The sequence below is a fragment of the Corvus kubaryi genome, unplaced genomic scaffold, assembly GCF_017639235.1.
Source record: "Corvus kubaryi isolate FWS band 111438036 unplaced genomic scaffold, C.kubaryi_AGA036_p1.0 37266, whole genome shotgun sequence".
In the NCBI taxonomy this organism is placed as follows: domain Eukaryota; kingdom Metazoa; phylum Chordata; class Aves; order Passeriformes; family Corvidae; genus Corvus; species Corvus kubaryi.
In genome coordinates this window covers 5,911,452-5,932,064 of record NW_024581081.1, presented here as the reverse complement: position 1 = coordinate 5,932,064, position 20,613 = coordinate 5,911,452, and the positions used below count along the sequence as shown (strand labels likewise).

The 20,613-nt window shown below is 41.4% G+C and overlaps 2 protein-coding genes across 5 annotated transcripts in view; both read left to right on the top strand.

The window, feature by feature from the left end:
- The window catches only part of GNPAT (glyceronephosphate O-acyltransferase), a 20,832-nt gene extending 860 nt beyond the window's left edge, over positions 1–19,972 (top strand). The window contains exons 1-16 of one of the 4 annotated variants that reach the window (XM_042025198.1): positions 27–131; positions 3,505–3,693; positions 6,090–6,266; positions 7,107–7,236; positions 9,417–9,544; positions 10,002–10,077; positions 10,665–10,816; positions 10,902–11,032; positions 11,698–11,921; positions 14,131–14,376; positions 14,793–14,872; positions 16,617–16,757; positions 17,668–17,767; positions 17,861–17,954; positions 18,919–18,980; positions 19,283–19,972. In XM_042025198.1, coding sequence (XP_041881132.1) covers positions 72–131; positions 3,505–3,693; positions 6,090–6,266; positions 7,107–7,236; positions 9,417–9,544; positions 10,002–10,077; positions 10,665–10,816; positions 10,902–11,032; positions 11,698–11,921; positions 14,131–14,376; positions 14,793–14,872; positions 16,617–16,757; positions 17,668–17,767; positions 17,861–17,954; positions 18,919–18,980; positions 19,283–19,326 — 2,034 coding nt within the window. In that variant the 5' untranslated portion in view covers positions 27–71 and the 3' untranslated portion in view covers positions 19,327–19,972. Of the gene's footprint in view, positions 1–26; positions 132–221; positions 396–3,501; positions 3,694–6,089; positions 6,267–7,106; positions 7,237–9,416; positions 9,545–10,001; positions 10,078–10,664; positions 10,817–10,901; positions 11,033–11,697; positions 11,922–14,130; positions 14,377–14,792; positions 14,873–16,616; positions 16,758–17,667; positions 17,768–17,860; positions 17,955–18,918; positions 18,981–19,282 lie in introns of those variants that run through there. The other 3 variants (XM_042025197.1, XM_042025196.1, XM_042025199.1) reach the window with 3 other exon arrangements.
- Positions 19,973–20,138: 166 nt separating this feature from the next.
- PDCD2 (programmed cell death 2) overlaps positions 20,139–20,613 on the top strand; it is a 5,103-nt gene continuing 4,628 nt past the window's right edge. The window contains exons 1-2 of the mRNA XM_042025200.1: positions 20,139–20,474; positions 20,554–20,597. Of these exons, the coding sequence (XP_041881134.1) occupies positions 20,174–20,474; positions 20,554–20,597 (345 nt within the window). The 5' untranslated portion in view covers positions 20,139–20,173. The remainder of the gene's footprint in view (positions 20,475–20,553; positions 20,598–20,613) is intronic.

The window sequence follows — 20,613 nt, the reverse complement described above, 5'->3', positions numbered from 1 at the left end:
GCGGCAGGGCACCGCGGTGGGGTAGGACGGGCGAGCGGGGCGCGGGGCGGCGCGGCGGAGCTCGCAGGACCATGGCGACGGCGGCGGCGGCGGCGCCCGGTCGGGCGCGGCGAGGGGCGCCCATGTACTCGGTAGGCGGCAGCGGCGGCGGGAGCGGTGCCGTGGGGAAGGGGCTGCTCACCTCACCCATCTCTCCCACCCCCGTGCCGAGGCGGTGCCGCTCACTCTGAAGCGGAATGACGGCGCTTGGCGTAATCTGCCCTTCCATCCCTTATCCCCGGTTTGCGTCCCCGGGAAAGCGAGGACCACGCTCCGGAGGGAGGGACGAGGCCTTTCTCGGGGCCGGACGTTTCCCCTCACCAGCTGACCTTCCCGCGCGCCCTCTTCTGCCTCGGGTACTCCTTCGCTACCTGTCGTGTCAGTCGCGACAGCCAGAGCTCCCGATCCCGAGCGCCGCGTCTCCCCTCAGAGCTGCTGCGGAAGGCCCGCTGGGTTAGGGGAGCTGGGAAGTGGCTCCTGCTTACGGAGGCAGTGTCCCGGAGCAGCTCTCTGCCGTGGCAGCTCTCCGGGCACCGGGCGCTCCGCAGGGCTTCAGCCCCCCAGAAACCTGTCCTGCCAGCGACGGTGAACTCAGCGCTGGGCGATTGTCGTGGGGATGGAGTGGCCGAAGCGGGTTTTCCCGTGTTATATAGTGAAAATTATTTTATTGACCTTGTTTGCTCCCTGCAGCTGCTTTCCCAGCCTCAGACAAGGAGGTTTGGGTGCGGGGTGCTAAACCCTACCTCTGTACAAGCAATTGGAGGAGGGGACTAGGGAGAGAGGGAAACGGCTCCTTGCTTCGGCAGAGATTCCTGAACTTCTCTTTTGTGTCTTGTCTCTATGTTGGTATCCCAAGGACGTAGCGAGCACCATCGTTACTATTGCATATCCTAGTTATATGGAAGCAGAGGAGTTCCAGGCTCCTGCTGTTTTGCTTTCATACTTCACCACTGTCGCAGTAACAGTGCATGTCACTGAATTTCTGATGTCCAGGTTTCCAACAGTGTGTTTTCTAAGTGTGTTCTCTACCAGTTGGCAATTGAAGCTGGAACAATGGCTTGGCTGTAATGTTTGAAAGCACAGTTAGATATCTTTAGTGGTTGGTGAAGTGTGTGGTTTGGCACCCTCAGTGCTCCTTCAGAACAGGGCGTGAAAATAACTATTGCTGTGGAGAGAAATCAGTTGCACATCAAGTCTGAAAACATCAGATGAGGAGCAGAGGCAGGGAGGTGATTTTTCAATGGGCCATGGCCTTTGCAAAGCTCTGCTCACCAGAGTTGCATTGGGGAACAGCTGTAGCAGCGTGGTGACTGCTGATGAGGCTGATGGTGCCTGTGCTGAGTGCTGGGTTTCTTTGTCTGGGTTTCATGTAGCTGCAGATAGCAGGATTTGAACTTTTGTAACTGACATAAACATTGCTTAGATTTTCTGAGCAATGATTTGTCACATACTGATCTGAGTAGGTGATACTGAGAGGCAAATAATGTTTTCTCCTACTATTCTGAGTTATCTTTTTTTGCCATTACAGAGCATAAGGGATTTATTTCTATTTTGTTTTTAATCAAGGGGGTTGATATAAGGTGTCAACAGCAACAGATGGCTAATAGAAACTATTTCCAGTCATCTTAACAGATCTGAGCTTACTCAGCTCTTGCAAAATACCAACCAGTTGAAAGCTGAGGAAGAAGAGAGATTGAAAGCTGTAACGCTAAACCATATAGGATAAGAACTTCTAAAAGTTTTGTATTAATAGAGGTCTGGGTTTAATACCTATATAGGACTATTTTGAAAGTTCCTGAAGAGTTTATTCTGCAGTCACTGTGAGGGAATTCTCTACACTGCAGTTGTGGAAAGAAAAGTTATACAATCTACTAAATGCAGTTACAGTAGAAGGATGGTCTCCAAATTTGCCTGTCCTGTGTGGGTAAAAGAACTTGAAAAGCTCAAACATTATAGTAGGATTTGTGTCCTCCAACAAAACAAAATTGACTTTTGATACAGATGAGGCTTTGAAGGATTTTTTTGTCGTTCTTAATATCTCTTAAGTGGAGATATTCCCGATTTGAGTTTTTTTGTTTTGTTCCACCAAATTACCTTGTGCTGATGAATGGACGGGAACTAAAGATTTGCTCTCTACTAAATGTCAGCTGGTCTGATAGTGTTGGTGCTGTGGCTGTGCTCGGCTGTCAGTGAAAGCTGACTCCCTCTCCCAAGGTTGAAAAGCCAGCTGCCACTGCTGGGCATTTTGCTTATCTGTTCCTGGTGTTCCCCTGTGTGTTTGCTGGCCGGGCTTTCCACTCAGCACCAGAAAAGGTCACTCTTAAGAGCCCATGAAACATGTTTTATCCTTCATTATCAGATTGGTTCTGCACAGGTCATATATAGAAAGAGGAAGTAGAATGAATGAAAAGGTTGCCAGTGCTACCTTTCAAGTGGTACTGTGGAGGAAGACATAAGCATTTTTATTTTTAGCATCTTCTAATAAATATACTTGGTCATAAGTAATGCTTTTGTATTTTTCTTTCACAGAGGCTTACTCCAGTTGTCTTACTTATCTGGTGGCTATTGCTGCTATTTTGAAGTTTAGAGAAATGCATTTTCAGTCTTGGGAAGACTGAGAGGTCATTCATACAAACTGTAGTGATACAGGAGACATCTCTCTCTAGCGCAGGGGTCTACTGGCTCAAAGGGAAGAGTTTTGTCTCTGAGTTTTCTGCAGCAGGATGGATCCACAATTAGTTCTCGATGTCCTGGGTATTTTTCCTCCTTAACAGTGGTATTGGTTACACAGAGGCTGTGCTCTCTTTTTACCTATGTGTGCACCATAGTGCAATCATGAGGCTGACATTGAGGTGGTTTTTTTTTTTTGTTCCTGCTGGTAATGTTTCATGTACCTTACATCCAGGCTTCGTGAAAGCTACAAGTCATCAAGGCCCCAAATGCAACTTTAAGTAGCAGGGATTATTTTCTGTAATATTGATAAAATCAACTGATGATTGCATTTTTATAATGTCAATCATGGCATTGTCTTAATGAAGCTGTGAGATTTGGAATCAAAGGTCTTTTAGTTAATACCTATTAATCATGGAGAGGCTGGAGGCAGGGCATTTCAGCTTTAAAAGCTCACGTGTTCTCTCAGCTTCTTCCTGTTGGGTGGAATTAAGTAACGTGGCATAGGGTGATTTGGGGATCTTTGCAGTTGGGAATGGTTAGGGTGGGTTTTTTGGGGGGTGGGGGAGGTGTTGTTTGTTTATTTTTCTTTTTAGTTTCCTTCTGGATCACTCTTCCAAGCAGGTAGTATTGGTTCCTGCAGTCACAGAGTGTAGAATGCAAACATTTTTGAAAGCTAAAAAGAAACCCCAAGTGTTGCACAACATTGCATATCATTATTTTGGTGCTGTAACCAGGCAGATCACCAAATAGCTCAAGACAGTGTCTCACTCTTCATTTGTATGTTCCTAGCAGAAAGAGCTCACATCAAAGAAAAGAGATGAGTTTGAGGATATCTTGGAGGAAAGACGATTGTCCAGTGATTTGAGATACGCGATGAAATGTTATACTCCGGTGATCTACAAGGGACTTTCACCTTGCAAGCCAAATGCTATCAAAAATGCTGTTCTCCAGTCAGAGCAAGTTCAATATGTTATCAAGCAGGTGAGTCTGGACAATGCACTCAAAGATGAGGTGGACTGAACACATCTAACCTTTGTGCAGCAGCCGGGAGAAGGAGATTATTGCTGACCTCGTTAAAATGATAACTGTAGTTTGGAAGGCAGTCTAGTAAATAAATAACTCTCTTTTGGCAGGAAAAAAAATACTGGAGTTGCCACTAAAACTATCAGGTTCATGAAAGTGTTTTGATTTTGCATATACAGCACTTCATTAACTTATGCAGTGTGCCTGACTTCTTTTTTTTTTTCTTTCTACTCCTACTCCACTGTTCTCACCACAGAGCAACGTTGTGAAAGACATTAGCACTCTCCTTAGTAGACATTTTTATACTTTGAGGGTAGGAATTTGTCTTGTAGGAATTTTATAGGTTAGTGATGTATTTAGGAACCATTCCTAAATGCTACTTTCACTAAAATGAGAGTTGTATTTCACAGATAATTCTTTGAATTAGAAACACTGTTTAAGATGTTTTAACAAGAAGGGCAGATACTACTTTATAATGAATAAAGTATTTTATGGTTAGACTGGCTGATATTTTGCACTGTGTTTAAATGCCTGAAATAAGTGTGTGTGTTAGTTAGCAGGGTAACTAATTTCAGTATCCATGAAAAATAATTCCAAGTGTGTAGAAATATCTAAGATGTTATGGTTAGTCCTGAGTGACAAGCTACTGTAAATTTTTCTATTTATTTATTTTAATGGTTAGTGTTACCTATGATATATCAAAATCTGTTATAATGTGACAAAGTAAACAAAGTAGTTCTGTTTCCATTATGGATTGCTAAGTAGTATGAAAGCCAAAAAAATCTTTTAACTCTAGATACACTAAAAAACTTACTGAAAGAAAATACTTTACAGAGGATTTGACAGAAAGATGTTTGTGTGATGTTTTCTTCTGAAGTGCTTTTTTGATAGAAAATGATTTTGATGGATATTTTCTGGGCTGGCATCAAGTGGTTGAAGGGAGTTAGCAGACCTGCCCATTGCAGCTTGGTTACCAGTTTTGCACTAGAGATTACTGGAAGTATCTAACTGAGAGTGTCTTGGGCACTGTGCCCAGCAGTCTCTGATTTGAGTCCCTCCTGCCTGGGCATGGTTTACACAGCTGTACACAGGCGTACTAGAATTTGTTCTTATGCCAAATTGTTGAGGTTACTAAAGTTCAGTATGGGAAGTTAAGGTCATTAGTTTGTTTTAGCTTGCTGTATGTGACTGGTCTGGTTTTTTGATTTCTGCTTTTGGGAAGAGGTTAGTTCCATAGTGGATTTGCACTTAAATCACACAGGTGAACTGTATGGTAAGCTTTTTGCTGGCTGGTGAATGAGATCAAAATCTCTTCCTGGTGAATAACAAGAACAATTTTTTGGCTTCCTAAACAAGAGTGATTTTCTCAGGCTTAAGTGGAAGCAGTTCTTGGCTTCTTTAAGTGGCTAAAATAATCGGTTTAAACTAGATGTGGAAATACTTAGGATGATGGGTAATGCATTTAAGAAAACACAGTTGAACCAGTAGATATGGTAGTAAAGTATATGAAGGTAGATTGGAGGAGATGGATTTTCTCATATGTCACAAAATGGAAATAATAAGTAAGCAGCACTGGCTTCCAATCAGAGCCATGCTTTTTTGGAGGCTTTTTCTTCTGCCATTCCTTTTCTTTCCTCCTCTGTGTTGAGTAAAAGTTATTTTCCTTATTCCATAACAGTAAAAGGCTTAACTTTTCAATTAAGTATTTCTAGATTCAAAGTACCAAATCAGAGGGATGGCCATTATTTAAGTCTGTTTCAAGAAACTTCAAAAGGGAATGTGCATGGCAACAGAAGAAAGATCATTGATATGCACAGTTGGTAGAGACAGTGCTTTGTATGCAATTCAGCTCTCCATTGCCAAAGTAAAACATTATGAAGAAGTAGAAGTGTGATAGGGCTGAGGTTCTTTGTAAACTCTAACCCAAAAACACTTAAAATATTTGTGTTTTGACTGTCTCTACAAACACAGGCTTCATTTTACTATTCAAAGGAAAAGGCACAGATCCTTCTTCAGTCTGATAATACAGGAAGTATTCTTTGAACTTAAATCTCCCCTGAATATGCTACAAGTTTTAACATTCAGATGGTGTGTTTGGGGGGAGGATTGTTGTACACCATCCCCTCCCCCCATTGACATCTAAGCTCATTTTGATTTTCAAGCAGCTTAAACTTGGTCTTGTCATGTTGGCTGGCACCAAACACTTCTGTATGATTAGATCCATGCCTATCGCATAAAATAAAATCTTGTGGACTATTGCAGTAGTTCTCCCATAGTAGCTGTGGCACATGAGAATGGTGTGCATGGGCAAGGAAAAGATAACAAGTTGTCACTGCTGTTTTGTTTCTGTTTAGTTAGCAAAAGAGATGGGAGAATCACCTGATATTATTCAAGAAGAAGCCATGGAAATCCTGGATGAGATGGGCCACCGTATGCAACTAGGAGCTGTCAGATTTTTTGCCTTCACTCTGAGCAAAATATTTAAACAGCTTTTCCAGAGAGTTTGTGTGAATGAAGAAGGAATGCAGAGAGTGAGTACTGGTGGGAGGGAAAAAGTTAAAATATTTTCATACCAGTCACTTGGACAAGAACTCTAATCTTCAAATAACAAATACGAAAAAATAACCTTTGAAAAAAAAATGACAGCATTCACTTTTGTTTATTAGTGCATTTCTTAGTAAATCTGGGAGGTAAGACAGATGATATACAAGTATTTTAGAGGCAGACAGCTATCAGGATTTTTTCTATATTTTCCAAGTGCTTTCTATGGTAAGGAATACCATGTGTCTGTGATTCTGGTAGATCAGCCACTGAGTCTTTTTGATCTTATAATATAAAATAATAATGCATTTAGCTGAATTGGGGGTCAAAATATAATATTTCATGGCTGAGTGGACTGGCTGTTCTGCAAAGCCTTCATACAACTAAGAGTGGTGAAACACTGTGCACCTCTGAGGCAGGAGATGCTTTAGGTTTGCCTCAGTTTCCGGGAACTGTTGTCCCCCTATTTCATGTAAGAATGTCGCTGTTCTGGAGGGTGCATTCCCTGGGAGTCAGCAATGTCAGTCCTGGCAGCCCCCATTTGGTTTCCCATCCCCGTCAAAAGGGATTGGAAATAGACTATCCCATAATGGGATGGCCCTAGTTTTTGAGTCCTGTGCTGCTTGTGAACCTCACGTTGCTACTCTGGAAGCAACTGCTCCAAATTTCCTGTGGCTTCCCTGTTGAAAGAGGTATTGATCGTGTTGACAGAGAAACAACCCTGAAGCAAATGGGGTTTTGTTTGCCTTAAGCCCTGTGCAGGTCTATATTTGCAAATTTCAACAGTCACTAAATATTGGGACAAGATTGTTTGCACTGTTCTTTTCCAGTTGCAACACGCCATTCAGGAGCATCCCGTTGTGCTGCTGCCCAGCCACCGAAGCTATGTAGACTTTTTGATGCTGTCTTATTTGCTATACACGTATGACTTGGCCTTGCCTGTCATTGCTGCAGGAATAGGCAAGTATGTTTTAAACAATGTTTTCAGGATTCAGAGAATTGGTAGCATTCTCTGGTAGCTGCAACTATAAGTAGTTGTGTTTAACTTCTGTGCCAAATACGTCTTGTTAAATCCTCCTTGGGTGTGGTGCTTACAATGTCTGAAAGCTTCTCATTGGTGCTGAGTCCTGTCAAAAAGGTGACTTTTTTTCATAGCAAGTTTGCCCAAAAGTACCCCATCTGTAGACCTGAGGCTGGGGCAGAGGTAAGGGTTGTGAAGAAGACTTCTATTTGCTTTTATAGCCTGGGAACAGGCTATAAAAAACTTGCCCAGGTGCTACTGTGGATGCAGAACTTTTTGTGATACTTTATACAGTTTAAAATGCAGTCACGGTAGCCAGATACAAAGTACCAGCCAACTTATGCTTGTTTCTGATGTGACTGATTTCTTTGAAGCATTGGCAGAACTTTGTGACATGCTGACAGCAGAGCTGTCTGGGAAGTGATATGTCATATCAGAGGTCAGGATTTTGGACATACTTAGTTGTGAAGCAGATGAAGCCAGTATATTTGTGGGAAACAGTTCTTGAGGGCTTGAACAGTAAATATCTTCCAAATTAATGTGCTTTTTGATTATCTGGATGCTGTCAACATTTAACTTAGAAACCTGATCTTGAAAGTCTCGGGTATCAAACAGGTCTTCTAAGCAGGCAGAAAACCACCTCAGGTCTGGTGCAGCACTGTAATATCCACAGGTAAGCTAGCAGACATCTTGGAACCACTGCTCTACTGTAGTCTGCTATTCCAATCAAGAAATTAGGAAGACTGATAGAAGCTGTGAGAATGTGCTTGCTATGGAAGTTGAGATTTCCCTGGTCTTTGAGTTTGCGGCAGGGTGATGCAGGTTAGATTCCCAAGTTGATGTTTCACAGCTGCCTTGATCAAGGTATTGCGGTTTGCCTGTTGTGTATTTTTCAGAATATGCTCACACGCTGTTATAGGTATTGGTGTAATCCTTTGCTGACTTGGATTAGAGTATTTTTGAGTTTTGGACCTCAGAATAGTATCTTAAGATACTATTAGTTTAGCTTACAAGGAATTTTTAAGGATTAACATTTTTTGAGTGTTTTGGGTGCTTCAGGGTCAAAGTTCTCCTAAAGAATTAGGGGCTTGTATCTTGATGCTGCCTGCACATGCATATTATTTTAAATTCCTTCGGAGAAAATACAGTTCTCTATGGTTGTAGTTGTATTTACTGTATATCTTGTTAGAGGTTCACAAGATGTGGTTTACAAACTCACTCTCAAAGCAGCACTTGTGCTGAGTGGAGAGACTCTCCTGATACAGGTGATAAGTGCCTTTGCTTTGTTAGTTATCTCTTGGCTTCAAGCATACGGATATGTGGGGATTAGCTAAGGGAAGATAACCAGTTGCCAGTAACTCTCTAGTACATCCTCATACAGTACATTAGCAGGAATCTAGTTGGTGCTGGAATGATCTTTCTGACACCTTCAGGGCAGTCACTGTCAATGTTACCTCTAGAAATGTGAGTTTATTTTACTGAGTGCATATCTGTTCTTCAGTGTTTCATGGATTGAGGTGGCAAGGAGGTCGGAGTGGCACATTGCCAGCTGATGTGTAGACTTGTTTTAAATGCTTACATAAGAAATTTGTTAATGTTAAATGTTTTTTCCTGCTTTTGACAAGTTAAGCATTGACTGTCATTGCTTAAAACTAAAAAACTGTAAAATAATTTTAGGTGGTTCAGTGTACATGCCCCAGAATGATGAGTCAGGATCATAGATGGTCTAATATAGTTTAATTGGCTGCTTGATTTCTGTGTCTTCTGGAATACATTCAGTAGTAACTGCTTTTTTCTAAAGATGAGTGAGACAATGTACTTCAGAAACTTAGTCTTTATTATGGTTGAACTCTGGCCATCTAAATTATGAAAATAAATTGCTCTAAGTGAATGCAGCTTAAAAAAAATTGAAAGCACACTATAATATGCCATTCTTGTTGATGTAAGTCTTGCTAGACTATCTGAAAGCAAATAAATGTATTGGCAACAATGGAATCCTTGAAAGAGATCTTCTGTATTCTGGTAGTCAGCATGCTAGAGAACATGGTTGATTCTGCTGGCTGATATTAATCAATACATTTTGTGTGTATGGTTTGTTTTTTCTTTGATTGTTTTTCAGATTTCCTAGGAATGAAAATAGTTGGTGAGCTGCTACGAAGGGCAGGTGCCTTTTTTATGCGACGTTCCTTTGGTGGGAACAGACTCTACTGGGCAGTGTTTGCTGAATATGTAAAAACGATGTTAAGGGTAAATAACTTCCTGAACTCTCACAATGTTAAGAAATACTCTGTTGGAACAATTCAGGTGAAATATGCAGGATGTTATGGCTGTGTGATTGAAAGTCTTCATGGTGATCTGATTAAGTGCTTTTTACCTCCGATTTGCTGTAGGTGAAGACCACATGTGCACTCTATTATTATTATACACTTCAGTAAATGATAAACAAATTACTGCTCATCAGTTGCTTTGGATTGTGTGCCCATATCTCATGACAGACCCAATATTTTCATTAATTAAACTATACAGTGTGGCAAATACAATGGATGAATGTAGGCTTGCAGATGGCTTAAGTTAGATATATGTGTCTTTCATTACAAAAACCAACTTACTTACATTTGAAGTACTTAAAACTATTTTTGGACAATAAAGAAGAAATGTTTTTTCTGACTAGCTTTTCGTTTGTTTGCTTGTCTTACTTTTGAAGAGTGGCTATGCCCCAATTGAATTTTTCCTTGAGGGGACCAGAAGCCGCACTGCCAAGACTCTGACTCCAAAATTTGGTAAGTTTATTTAAGATTTGGAAATTTTAATATTATTAGTGTTTTCTTTAGTGGCTATGTGCTTTGTAAGTTCTTTGGATAGAAAGGGATGTTAAAGTAGAGGGAAATTGGGGAAATCTGTCAGAGTACTGGAAAACACTATGACTGGGTTCCAAGGCCAGACAAAGAACAGCAATACATTCCACTTGCACGCTACTGCTTTTGCTCCCTTTGCCCCATTGTGTACTAAATTCAATAACTCTTCACCCTTTTCTTCCTAGACAATAGGCATCCCCTGGCCAGCAGAGAAATACTGTAGTTCTCAATGTAAAAGTAATTGGGAATCTTTAGGAGGATGCTGTGCGAGCACAGAGCAGTCCTGCTGAAAAGAGCACAAATAGCTGTCCAAGAGCATTGCTTCCATTTACCCTCTGTTTTAAGACTTGGACAGTGTCTCTTGCTTCTGCTTGCTTGAAGGGAGAACAGGCACAGTGCACACCTATTAGCAGTTTCTAAAATGCAAAGATATCCTTTTCAAAGTTGAATTGCCGTTGCTTTTCCCTCTTTGAAAAAGACAGGTGATTCATGGTTTTTTTCCCAACTGGCAGGTCTTCTCAGCATTGTGATGGAACCCTTTTTCAAACGTGAAGTCTTTGACACATACCTTGTTCCCATCAGCATCAGCTATGAGAGGATATTAGAAGAATCTCTCTATGCGTATGAACTTCTAGGAGTCCCAAAGCCCAAAGAATCTACATCTGTATGTAAATTCCTTAAGAACAGAAGTGGACATATACACATCCTATAGCACCAGAATTTAAGTTTTCCTCTTCCCATTTTCATAGGGGTTGTTAAAAGCCAGGAGAATCCTCAGTGACAATTTTGGTACCATACATATCTACGTTGGCCAGCCAGTATCCCTTAGAACCTTGGCCTCTGGGAGGATCAATCGGTGCCCATACAATTTGGTTCCCAGGTACCACATCTTTCCATGGTGTATGCACAGGAAAAACATTTGTTTAGTCTACAACTGTGTGAACTAAGATGTCCTCTTTGTTTTTGTATTCTCTCACATCCCTCCATCTGACTGTTCAAACTGCTGAACCTCTTTGGTCTGAGCAGAGGCTTATTGTGCTTGTGACTGGCTGTTTCTGAGATGAATTGTTACTTTTGTGGCTTTGCCCTGTGTTGAGAAGAGGCCACTTTAAAACTTAATGGTAATGCATGAACCAGGCAAAGCTCTGTTTTCTGAGAATGTGGTGCTTCTGCTGCTTAAAATTTTCACCTTTCTCTCACTTCTTGCATTATTCCTGCAAGCTGTTAAGTGATTGTGTGTGAGGGAGCTGTAGCTGTGACTGGATTGTGAGGCTTTTGCAATTTGTTATGTAAAACATAATGCTTTTGAATTTTGTTTGAAGATAGCAAATGTTCAGCATCCATACAGAGGTCTGTGCTCCAGGTAGTCGTGCAGCTACTGATGTTTTGCTCTATACTTGTTTTACATGGCACGTAGAATCACCCTCCAGATGTTAGGTGCTGTAAAGTTATGGATCTGGGAGCAATAGGGAAGAAATAAAGAGGGGGCTGATTTATATTCCACTTTTTGAGCTCTGTACCTTAAATTGCATTGTTTTTTTTCAGGCATCTTCCCCAAAAGCCATCTGAGGATATCCAAGAATTTGTCAGTGACGTAGCTTATAAAATGGAGCTCCTGCAAATAGAAAACATGGTTTTGAGCCCGTGGGTGCTAGTTGCTGCTATCCTGCTCCAGAATTTGCCAGCCATGGAATTTGAACTTCTAATAGAAAAGACTCTGTGGCTTAAAGGCTTAACACAGACTTTTGGAGGATTCGTTGAATGGCCTGGTATGCAGAGAAAGTTTTATTTCTGTTCCTCTTGTTGCTTATGAAGGATAAATTATGTTTCTGTGGAAGCAATGTGTGGTAACAGCTTTACAGAATTCTTAGAATTATAAACGGATTTTAGGATATGCTAAAAATTATGCTGAAACGTGACAGGTTTTGACTTAACCTGTTGAAGATAATACTTTAAAAAACAGTTAGGTGGAAACAGAACAGATATTTTACTGTTGTATCATGAAGTGTGGCATGAGAGGGAAATTATAAGGTACTTTATTAGAGTACTGGGGTTTGTCTAATGTCTGTCTTTCTGAACTGTGTTAAGCCACAGGCAGTTTCCTGATCTGCACCAGTGAACTCCATGTAATGCTACATTTCCTGCTTGGTACTGACTATAGTATGAGTTGTTACTGGTGCAAAGAACTAACAGAAACAAATGGATGGGAGAAAATCAAAACTCTCAGTTGTCTGTTTATTTTTAAATTTCACTTTATCTCCAGAAATTATGACTTTCGGAGGGAAGGCTTCTTTGGTGGTATTAGTAATATACGTATACACACACACACTCGTGTATATATATGTGTATATATATATATACACACACATATATATATGTAAAATATATATATTAGCTGCTGAAAGGTTGATTGTGCTTTCAAACTTTCTGTTTTAAACTTCTCTCTGTGAGCCAGAGTGATACAGGCAATTAACTTTAGAGCCTCAGGATGTAAGTGGTAAAGCTAGCAAGGAACAGTATTGCGAGTACATTTGCCTTTCTGCTGTAGGCAGACTTAAACCAAGGATCTTTGCTTTTATAGTCCTGTGTATGATCAAGGATCCCTCTCACTACTACAATAAAGGAATAGGAGCTGGCTACTGGTATAAAAGAACTCTGTCACCTCTGGAAGAAAACCACTTCTTTCAGGGATTGGCGCTAAAGGGAATGCAGGCAAGGTCTGCTTCTGCCAGACTGGTAAAAGCAAGAATTTAATGGCAATAACAATAATTAAGTTTAGAGTCTTACTACACAATAAACTGAAAAACATACCACATTCAGGTTTGCTTATTTATTTGGTTTATTTTCTTAGCAACAGTGAGTAAGCATTTGCTCTAGTGGAGTTGTGATGTAGTCAGGGAATAGCAAATAGGCATGGTAATGAAATGGAGAAATGACAACAGCTGAGTGGATATTGTTGGAGTGTGCTGGCTGTGCTCAAGGCATCAGTTGCATAGAAACTGGGTTTGTTGTTTTGGTTTGGATTGTCAATTTGAAAGAATAAATACATTTTAAAGGCCGATTTGCTGATGCCAGCAACTACATGTACCCCCTCCATTCTTTGGTCTCCGAACAGCTGGTTGGTTCTACCTTTGTCGTGCTGGTTGGTTGTTACAGGCAGAACGTTTGCTTGGCTGTTAGAAATTTTATATTCAAAACAGGAACTGTAAAATGACTTGCTCAGACTTCTGCTTCCTATTGCACAGAGAAACTTGAGAGCTTTAGCAGAACTGGAACAAAGTAGGCTTAAGGAGGAAATAAGATGCAATGAGACTCTATATGAAATCTGTCTTAAAGGACAACAATATGGTGGGTTTTTTCTGTCAGAGGCTATATTGATTTGATATGCTTGTGGTGCTGTGAACATGTAAAGTGTATTTTAGTGTTCAATATGAAGTTTTTATTTCTTGCCTGTCAAATTGATTCCAATTTGATGCAGGGAGTGTTTCTCATTGAGTAGGTATGTTATGTAACCATATTTATGTTAAGAATTTTTCTTAATTTAATTTGAGTTGAGGCCTTGCTTATGTATGAGAGTTGATGAAAAAGTTTATAAAGACCTGTACCTCTGAGTCCAAACCTGTAGTGTCAGAAATGCTTAAGCAGAAGTATAGTCTCCATTTCCTTGCTAATGCATTTATCCATCAAACAGATCTATGCCTTTTATATTTGGAGGCTCAGAATACTTGTTCCAGAAACAAAGGAAGTATTTGTAATTGTTAGTAAGTGGAAGAATTCAGTGTGTTTTAATTATGGAAATGTCTGAAATTTGTTCTCTCCATGTCATACTGTGCCTAGTTTCCCAATTCCTGGTATGGATTGTATTGGAACATCTCTCTGACTGAATGTTTAGTGTCTAAAATACTGGTGCATTTTAGGCTGTTTCAATAGAGTTATGCTCCCTCTTGCAACTTCCTGGGTGTTACATTTTCCTCCTAGATAACCTGTGTGCCAAAAAAGCAGTCCTGTCTGGCCTCACCCTGCATTCCAACATCGCTTGCCTTGTCGATGGCCACGTGGTCCTAAATGACAAGGGAGTGGAAGATGGAGCCGTAGGGGAAATTGTCTTCAGGCGTGCGCTGGCCATGCTCATGTGTGCCACGTACAGGAACCAGCTGCTGAACGTCTTCGTGCGCCCGGCCCTGGTGGCAATCGCCTTGCAGATGACACCCAGCTTCAGAAAAGGTACGCTGGGCTCTGAGAAGCTGCTGGCTTTGCTCCTTGTGCCATCAGCTGGGAGAGGAGCACGCGGGTCTGGTGACTGCTAGCAGGAGCTATCTGAGGCTGTTATACTTGGGATAAGGTAGATGTGTTGGGAGGGCAGGGGGTTGTTTTGCTTGCCTTTTTTTTTGTTTGTTTACCCTTCGATCCTTTTGTAGGATTTGATTGTGGCATTTAATGCATGTTCTGAGAAGCTACAAGCCTCTGCTCTTTCCTTTTCTTAACAGTTGAGTCAAGTTATTTGAGTACTTGCTGTTCTGTTGTGGTTTCTGCCATTGTATGTATGTTTTTAATGTCAAGTCCATATCTTAATTGAAGTAGGTACTCTCTCAAATAAGAAGTAAGTGCCTTTTCACTTGCATTTACTATATTTTTTTCAGAGGAAGTCTATAGCTGCTTCAGCTTCTTGAGAGATGTTTTTTCTGATGAGTTCATCTTCTTTCCTGGCATTTCATTGAAGGTAAAAACATCCTTTATACAAAAATACTGATAGTAATGCAGCCAACTAAAATAGCATCTGATTCCAGGGCTCTGCCAAACAAGGGCTTTGTGATAAACACCTACGGTGATACCACCTTGATCTGTAAGTGGGAGCTAGAACTTAAAAGGGGGTCATTTAGTTGGTTGCAAAATATTGCCTGGATCTACAAGGTTGCATATGGAATTTCTTCCCCATTCCAGTAAAAAACTGAAAAAGCCTGAAACTGCCCAATTATGAACTATTAAAATGAGCTGTTGCACAAGTTTGGCTTTTCTGCATAAAGCTACCAGCCTTCCAGCACAGATCTGAAAATCCATGTTATAACAGTCTTTTAAATGAAGTGTAAATGCTGTCAGGGATTCAGCCTGTGAAGGTTTTTGAAGTGAGAGCTTTCCTAATGGCATAATAGTTTCCTTCGTAGAGTCTTATGGAAGCTTTAGTTGCATCCTTGTTTGCTCGGAAAGAGTTTCCCCTCATTTTACCTCCTGCCCCATGCAGCCATCAGTCAGACAAAGCCAGTATTGTTCCTGCATACTGCCTTATTCCAGGGCTCAGTGTGCCTGCGTGCACCCCTAGCACAGCTGGATATGGGCAAGCTGGGAAAACTGCAGACAGCACTTGGCTCTCTGCAGGACTTTCTCTGTCAGTTTGTACACAAACCTGCTGGGTCAGAGTTGGCTCTGGCCCAGCCTGCTTGAAATGCAGGTGAAAACAAGTTTATCAGTAAAAAAACTGGTTCAACCTCACACACAACATAAATTGGTATGTGTAGTTTTATATTTGGATTTTAAGCTGATTGCGTGTGGTTTTTATCAATACTAAGGCCAAATATAGGATGGTGATAGTTGTAATCTTTCCTGCATTAAAAAAGAGAGAAGTATAATTTTCACAAGAATATTCAAGACTTGCAAATATATTAAAATCTCATAGATTTTTATGTAGAAGAGAATTGGGCCTTTTTAAAGGCTGATTGGAACTGTTATATTAAGTTTTATTTGTTAGCAATTGTTGGCCTCTTGCAGCATTTTTGAAATAGCAGAAGGTAGCAGGGAGCAGGAAGGTGGCTGGCTATGACTGACTTTGCTGGAGTCAGATGAAAGAGTTGCTGTGATGCGAAGGGATCTTTTACCCACCCACTCACCCCATTATTTGTTCATATGTCTGTCATGTCCATTTCCCATCCCCGTGTGTTATCTGTCCCCCTTTTGCCTGTATTGGCAGTAAAATGGTTTTGTCATTGACATTTCCATAATTTGTAATTTTTTGGCCATTTTGTTTTCCCTTTGTTAGAGGGCAGGTCGGTGAACTGTATCATCATTTATTGCAAACAGTGGACCTGAGATAAAGGCAAACCGTTGCTTCAAAAATAGATAAATAAATAAAAAACACTCACAGAAAAAAAACCTAAACTGGGCAACCTGACCCTGTTTTGACAAAATCCTGAGGGAACTCAGGCTGGCTGTTGCAGTAAGAGCTGGGCCGCTTTCTTTGTGCCAGGGCCTGTTGCGCATTGACATACTGCTGTGTTCAAGGACATGTTCCCACTACCTTTCTGTAAGGGTATTGCTGGGAGATAGGAAAAGTTTTGTTTGATTCTTTTGAGAACTGAGTGCAGAAATTGAAGTGGTGCCCTGTTGTGGGGGTTTCTGTTGTTGATTTTGGGGGAAATGCTAGCTGCACTTCTTGTAAACGTTAGAATTTCAGTTATGCATCTCTCTCCCAGGATTTTGAGGAAGGATGTTTTCTACTCACAAAATGTGATGCCATTCAAACGAGTCAACAGGAGATTTACCCTACTGACAAAGGAAGTGGTACAGTGTCTTTCTTGTCAGCTATGTTCAGACCTTTTGTGGAAGGTTATCAGGTATGTTGTCCGTAAAAAAAATGATCTTTTTTTTCCTGTGTTTTATAGGGAAACTAAGAGAGCTGTGATACTTCTGAGATGTAAATAGTGACTCTTTTCGTGGCTGGGAAATGCAAGAGTTAAGAAATAGCAGTAATAAATCTTAAGCACCACCCTCCCCCCAGGATCTCAGTTTTAGCTTTTGGCTCAGACTTGTCCAATTTACTAAGGCGGTAACTACCGTGTAATGTGATGGCTCATTGTGGGTTTATAAGATTCATAGGGAGTGTGCTGCTACCAGGTTCATTGTTCTTCTTTATGAGGAGCTCTTGCTTAATTCATTTTATGTGGGCTGTCCTGCCAGGTGTGGAAATGAGTTTGCATACCCTATCTGATAGCTTTTATGAGAGTCATGAATTCCATCCATAGCTCTCTAAATCCTCCTGGTTTTTCCAAGGTTTTAGTAAGGTTACATTTCTGTAGTAAGCAATGTGTACAAACCCAGAAGGCTAAAATCTCAGGTAAGTCAGCATGAGATTGGTGAGACTGTAGATGTTTAACATAGGGAAGTCTAGTTAGTGATCTGATGTGTGAAGTGGGTCGAACTGTACTGATGTGCCTACTTTTTCTCATCTTTAGAACAGGTATTGCTTTAAAAAAAAGAAACTGTTTTGATTGTAAGAGCAAGGATGTAAAATTAATGTCTAAGGTAGCTATTAAATACTGAGTCTTATTTTAATATTGGGATTCTCTTGCCTGTAAAACAGTAATAAAACTTTAAGATGCCCTATGCAACAATACCTTTTGAGTTCCTCTCCTACGCTTTTCAAAGTGGAATAGTATTACTTACTTACAAGGACACATCTGTTTATAATTCATTGAAAGCTGACAATCAAAAAGAAAAAAATGCTCATTTTCTTTAAAATCTTAGTTGATTTTCAGATACCTCTCAAAGGAAATGAAAGAAGCATTTACAGAGAAGCAGTTTATACCCGGAGTCCGCAACTTTGTTTTTCAGCTTCTCGAGAAGGGTGTGTACAGCTGTTACGCAATATCATTTTACAAGAGTAGTCTGTTAATTGAAAATTACAAAAATTTTAATTGTGTTTCTGCTTTCTCCATAGGGAGTACACAATGTTATGAAGCGCTGTCTTCTGACATGCAGAAAAATGCCTTATCAGCTCTTGTGCAACTGGGTGCAGCGAAGAAGAAGAAAATGTAAGTACCATTAAATTTTTGGTGTATAGTCTTAGTGGCAATTCTTAATATTTGAGATCCTAGTGTGAAGCAGAACAGCAGAACCCCAAATGCCTGAGCACCAGAGGTTGGCTGGATTTCCTGGAGTTGTGGAGAAGACCCGCTAGTTCCTTTCTGTACATGATGTAGAAGTGGAACGCCACACCCTCATAGTGGAAAAACTCCTGTGGGACCTAGCAACAAAATTCATTAACTCACTAGTAGGCTGCTTCTGACTCCCTTTACCTTTTGAGCTTTTCTCCTGAGGCTCTCATACGCAGAAAGAACAGCACTGCTTATTTGTAATAGAAACACTCTGTGTTACAGTAAGCCTTGTCAGGCTACGTAAGCAATAATCAGGAGTACTGCAGGTTTTGGGGGAGTTCAGCACTGAACTCATCTCAAAGCAATTTAACTGTAAAGCTTAATCATTTGAGTCTTTTAACACAGTTCATGGTTTGTAGGCCAAAGATTAAAACCCACCTGTTGCTGTATTATGCATTATTCTGTTATCAAATGAATTTGTGTTGTGGTGCTTCTTACTGTATTTAAAAGTATGACCATGGAAGTCCCCAGTACAAGTCCCTGCAGTGTCTTGAGTGTTTCACAGAACATAGTTGGCAGCTGATGACCTGAGCCATTTCCTTATGCCTCTGTTCATGAAATGAATAGGTTAGAATAGATGTCTATAGCTAAATTCCCCTTTCAAGTTAAAGGAATAAATTGAGTGCAGCAGAATTTGGGGACTGTAAACAAGAGAAAAGATAAAGAAACTGTGACTGTTCTTGAGTAGAGTCTGACATGTCCTTAAATTTAATATACATGCCGGTAGGATGAAAAATACTGTGTAATTATGAAAATGTTTTAATTCAGATTATTTGTGTAGAAATGACTGGAATAAGAAATCTTTGTTGAATAAACTTTTTGGGTTTTTTTGTAATTGTAGGCCCAATGGATTCACTTACAATGTAAATCAAGAGGCTGTTAGTAAAATCCTGGACATGTTTGGTAAGTGTTTTCTAATTAATTTGAATAGAGCTTCTTAAGTTATAAATTACTTTGGACAATGCACATATATTGGATGTAGTGCTTTTTCCCTAGTAGTTCCATAGATTTAACTGTATAAAAATCCTAGTAATATTTTTTTACAATACTTCTTCTGGTGTCATTAACTGCAGCTTTCAATCTCCCTTCTTTATTCCATATACTGTGCAACCCAGTGACTGAGGGCAATAAAGTAAGGAGTAGTTTATTCGCGTGGTGTTTACAGCACGTTGATCAGAAATGTTTAATGTGGGTTTTTTTGTTAGATGCTCGGATACCTGTACAGAAACCTGTGGCTGCACGACTCTAAATGGTTCCTGATGCTGTGAGTGGATGTAAGCTCCTGCTGAGAACATGGACCACTATCCCACAGGAGCAGGGATGGGAGTGGACGAGGTTCCCCTCTTGCCCAGCCAGCCTGCGAGCATGGGAGGCACAGAAGTGTTACTTCAGCTGGACAGATCTCTATTGCCACTTAGGAAATGCTGCTGAGGGGCTTAGAGGTGTATGTGTATCTTCACCGTGTTTTGTTTTTTAAAACAAATTAAACATTGTCTTTTTTAAAATAAATATTTAAAGAAATGTGCACAGTAATGACTACCTAAATACATTTTTCTAGACTTGTAACAAGGAATGTGATTGGATTCAAATATTTCATGGATGTGAAAATGTAACAGGGAATTAAAAGACTCGCTATTAAATTAATATTTAGGAAAAAAAACATTGCTGGCTGGCTAAATGCAAGGCAAGGCCCTCATGAGTAAAGAGCACAAATCAAACCCTTGGGCAATAACCAGAACTGATAAATGTGTTGAATTTTGTGTTTTGGTATTTTTTGTTTGGGTTGGTTTTGGTTTCTTTTCCTTTTTTTTTTTTAAAGGCAGCTTGGCATTATTTTAATTACTTAATGAATGTTATATTTAAACACTGAATTAAAGCAGCGTCGTTAACGTGTCTGTCATGTCTTCCCCCCGTCTCACCGCTGCCTGCGGTGTCCGTTGAGGCAGAGTTCTGCCTTCGTCTTCCAGGGTTTTTTTTTCCAGTCCTGTCGCTGCTGCCGCGTTACAAAAGCCGGGGCGGGGCTGAGCCCGGAACGGGCCGGGCGGGGCCGGCGCAGGGCCCGGCCCTCTCGGCGCCCGGCGGCCCAGGGCAGCAGCATGGCTCCCGGCGTGGAGCTGGGGTTCGCGGCGGCCGCGGCGGATCCGGGCGGTGCTTGGCGGCTGCGCAGCGCCTACTTCCCCAGCAAGGTGGGGGGGCGGCCGGCGTGGCTGGGTGAGGCCGGGCTGCCGGGCCCCGCTGCCCTGCGCTGCGGCCGCTGCCAGCAGCCCTGCGCCTTTCTGCTCCAGCTGTACGCGCCGCTGCCCGGCCGCCCCGACGCCTTCCACCGCACCCTCTTCGTGTTCGCCTGCCGCAGCCCCGCCTGCTACCGCCTGGCGGGCCCGTGCGGGCCCTTCCGCGGTGAGGCGCAGGGACGGAGGGAGGGATAGGGCGAGGGCCGCCGGGCGCCGTCCCGCTGACCGGCGCGTCTCGCCCGCAGTGTTCCGGAACCAGCTGCCGCGGCGGAACGACACGTACCCCGAGGAGCCGCCCCCCGAGG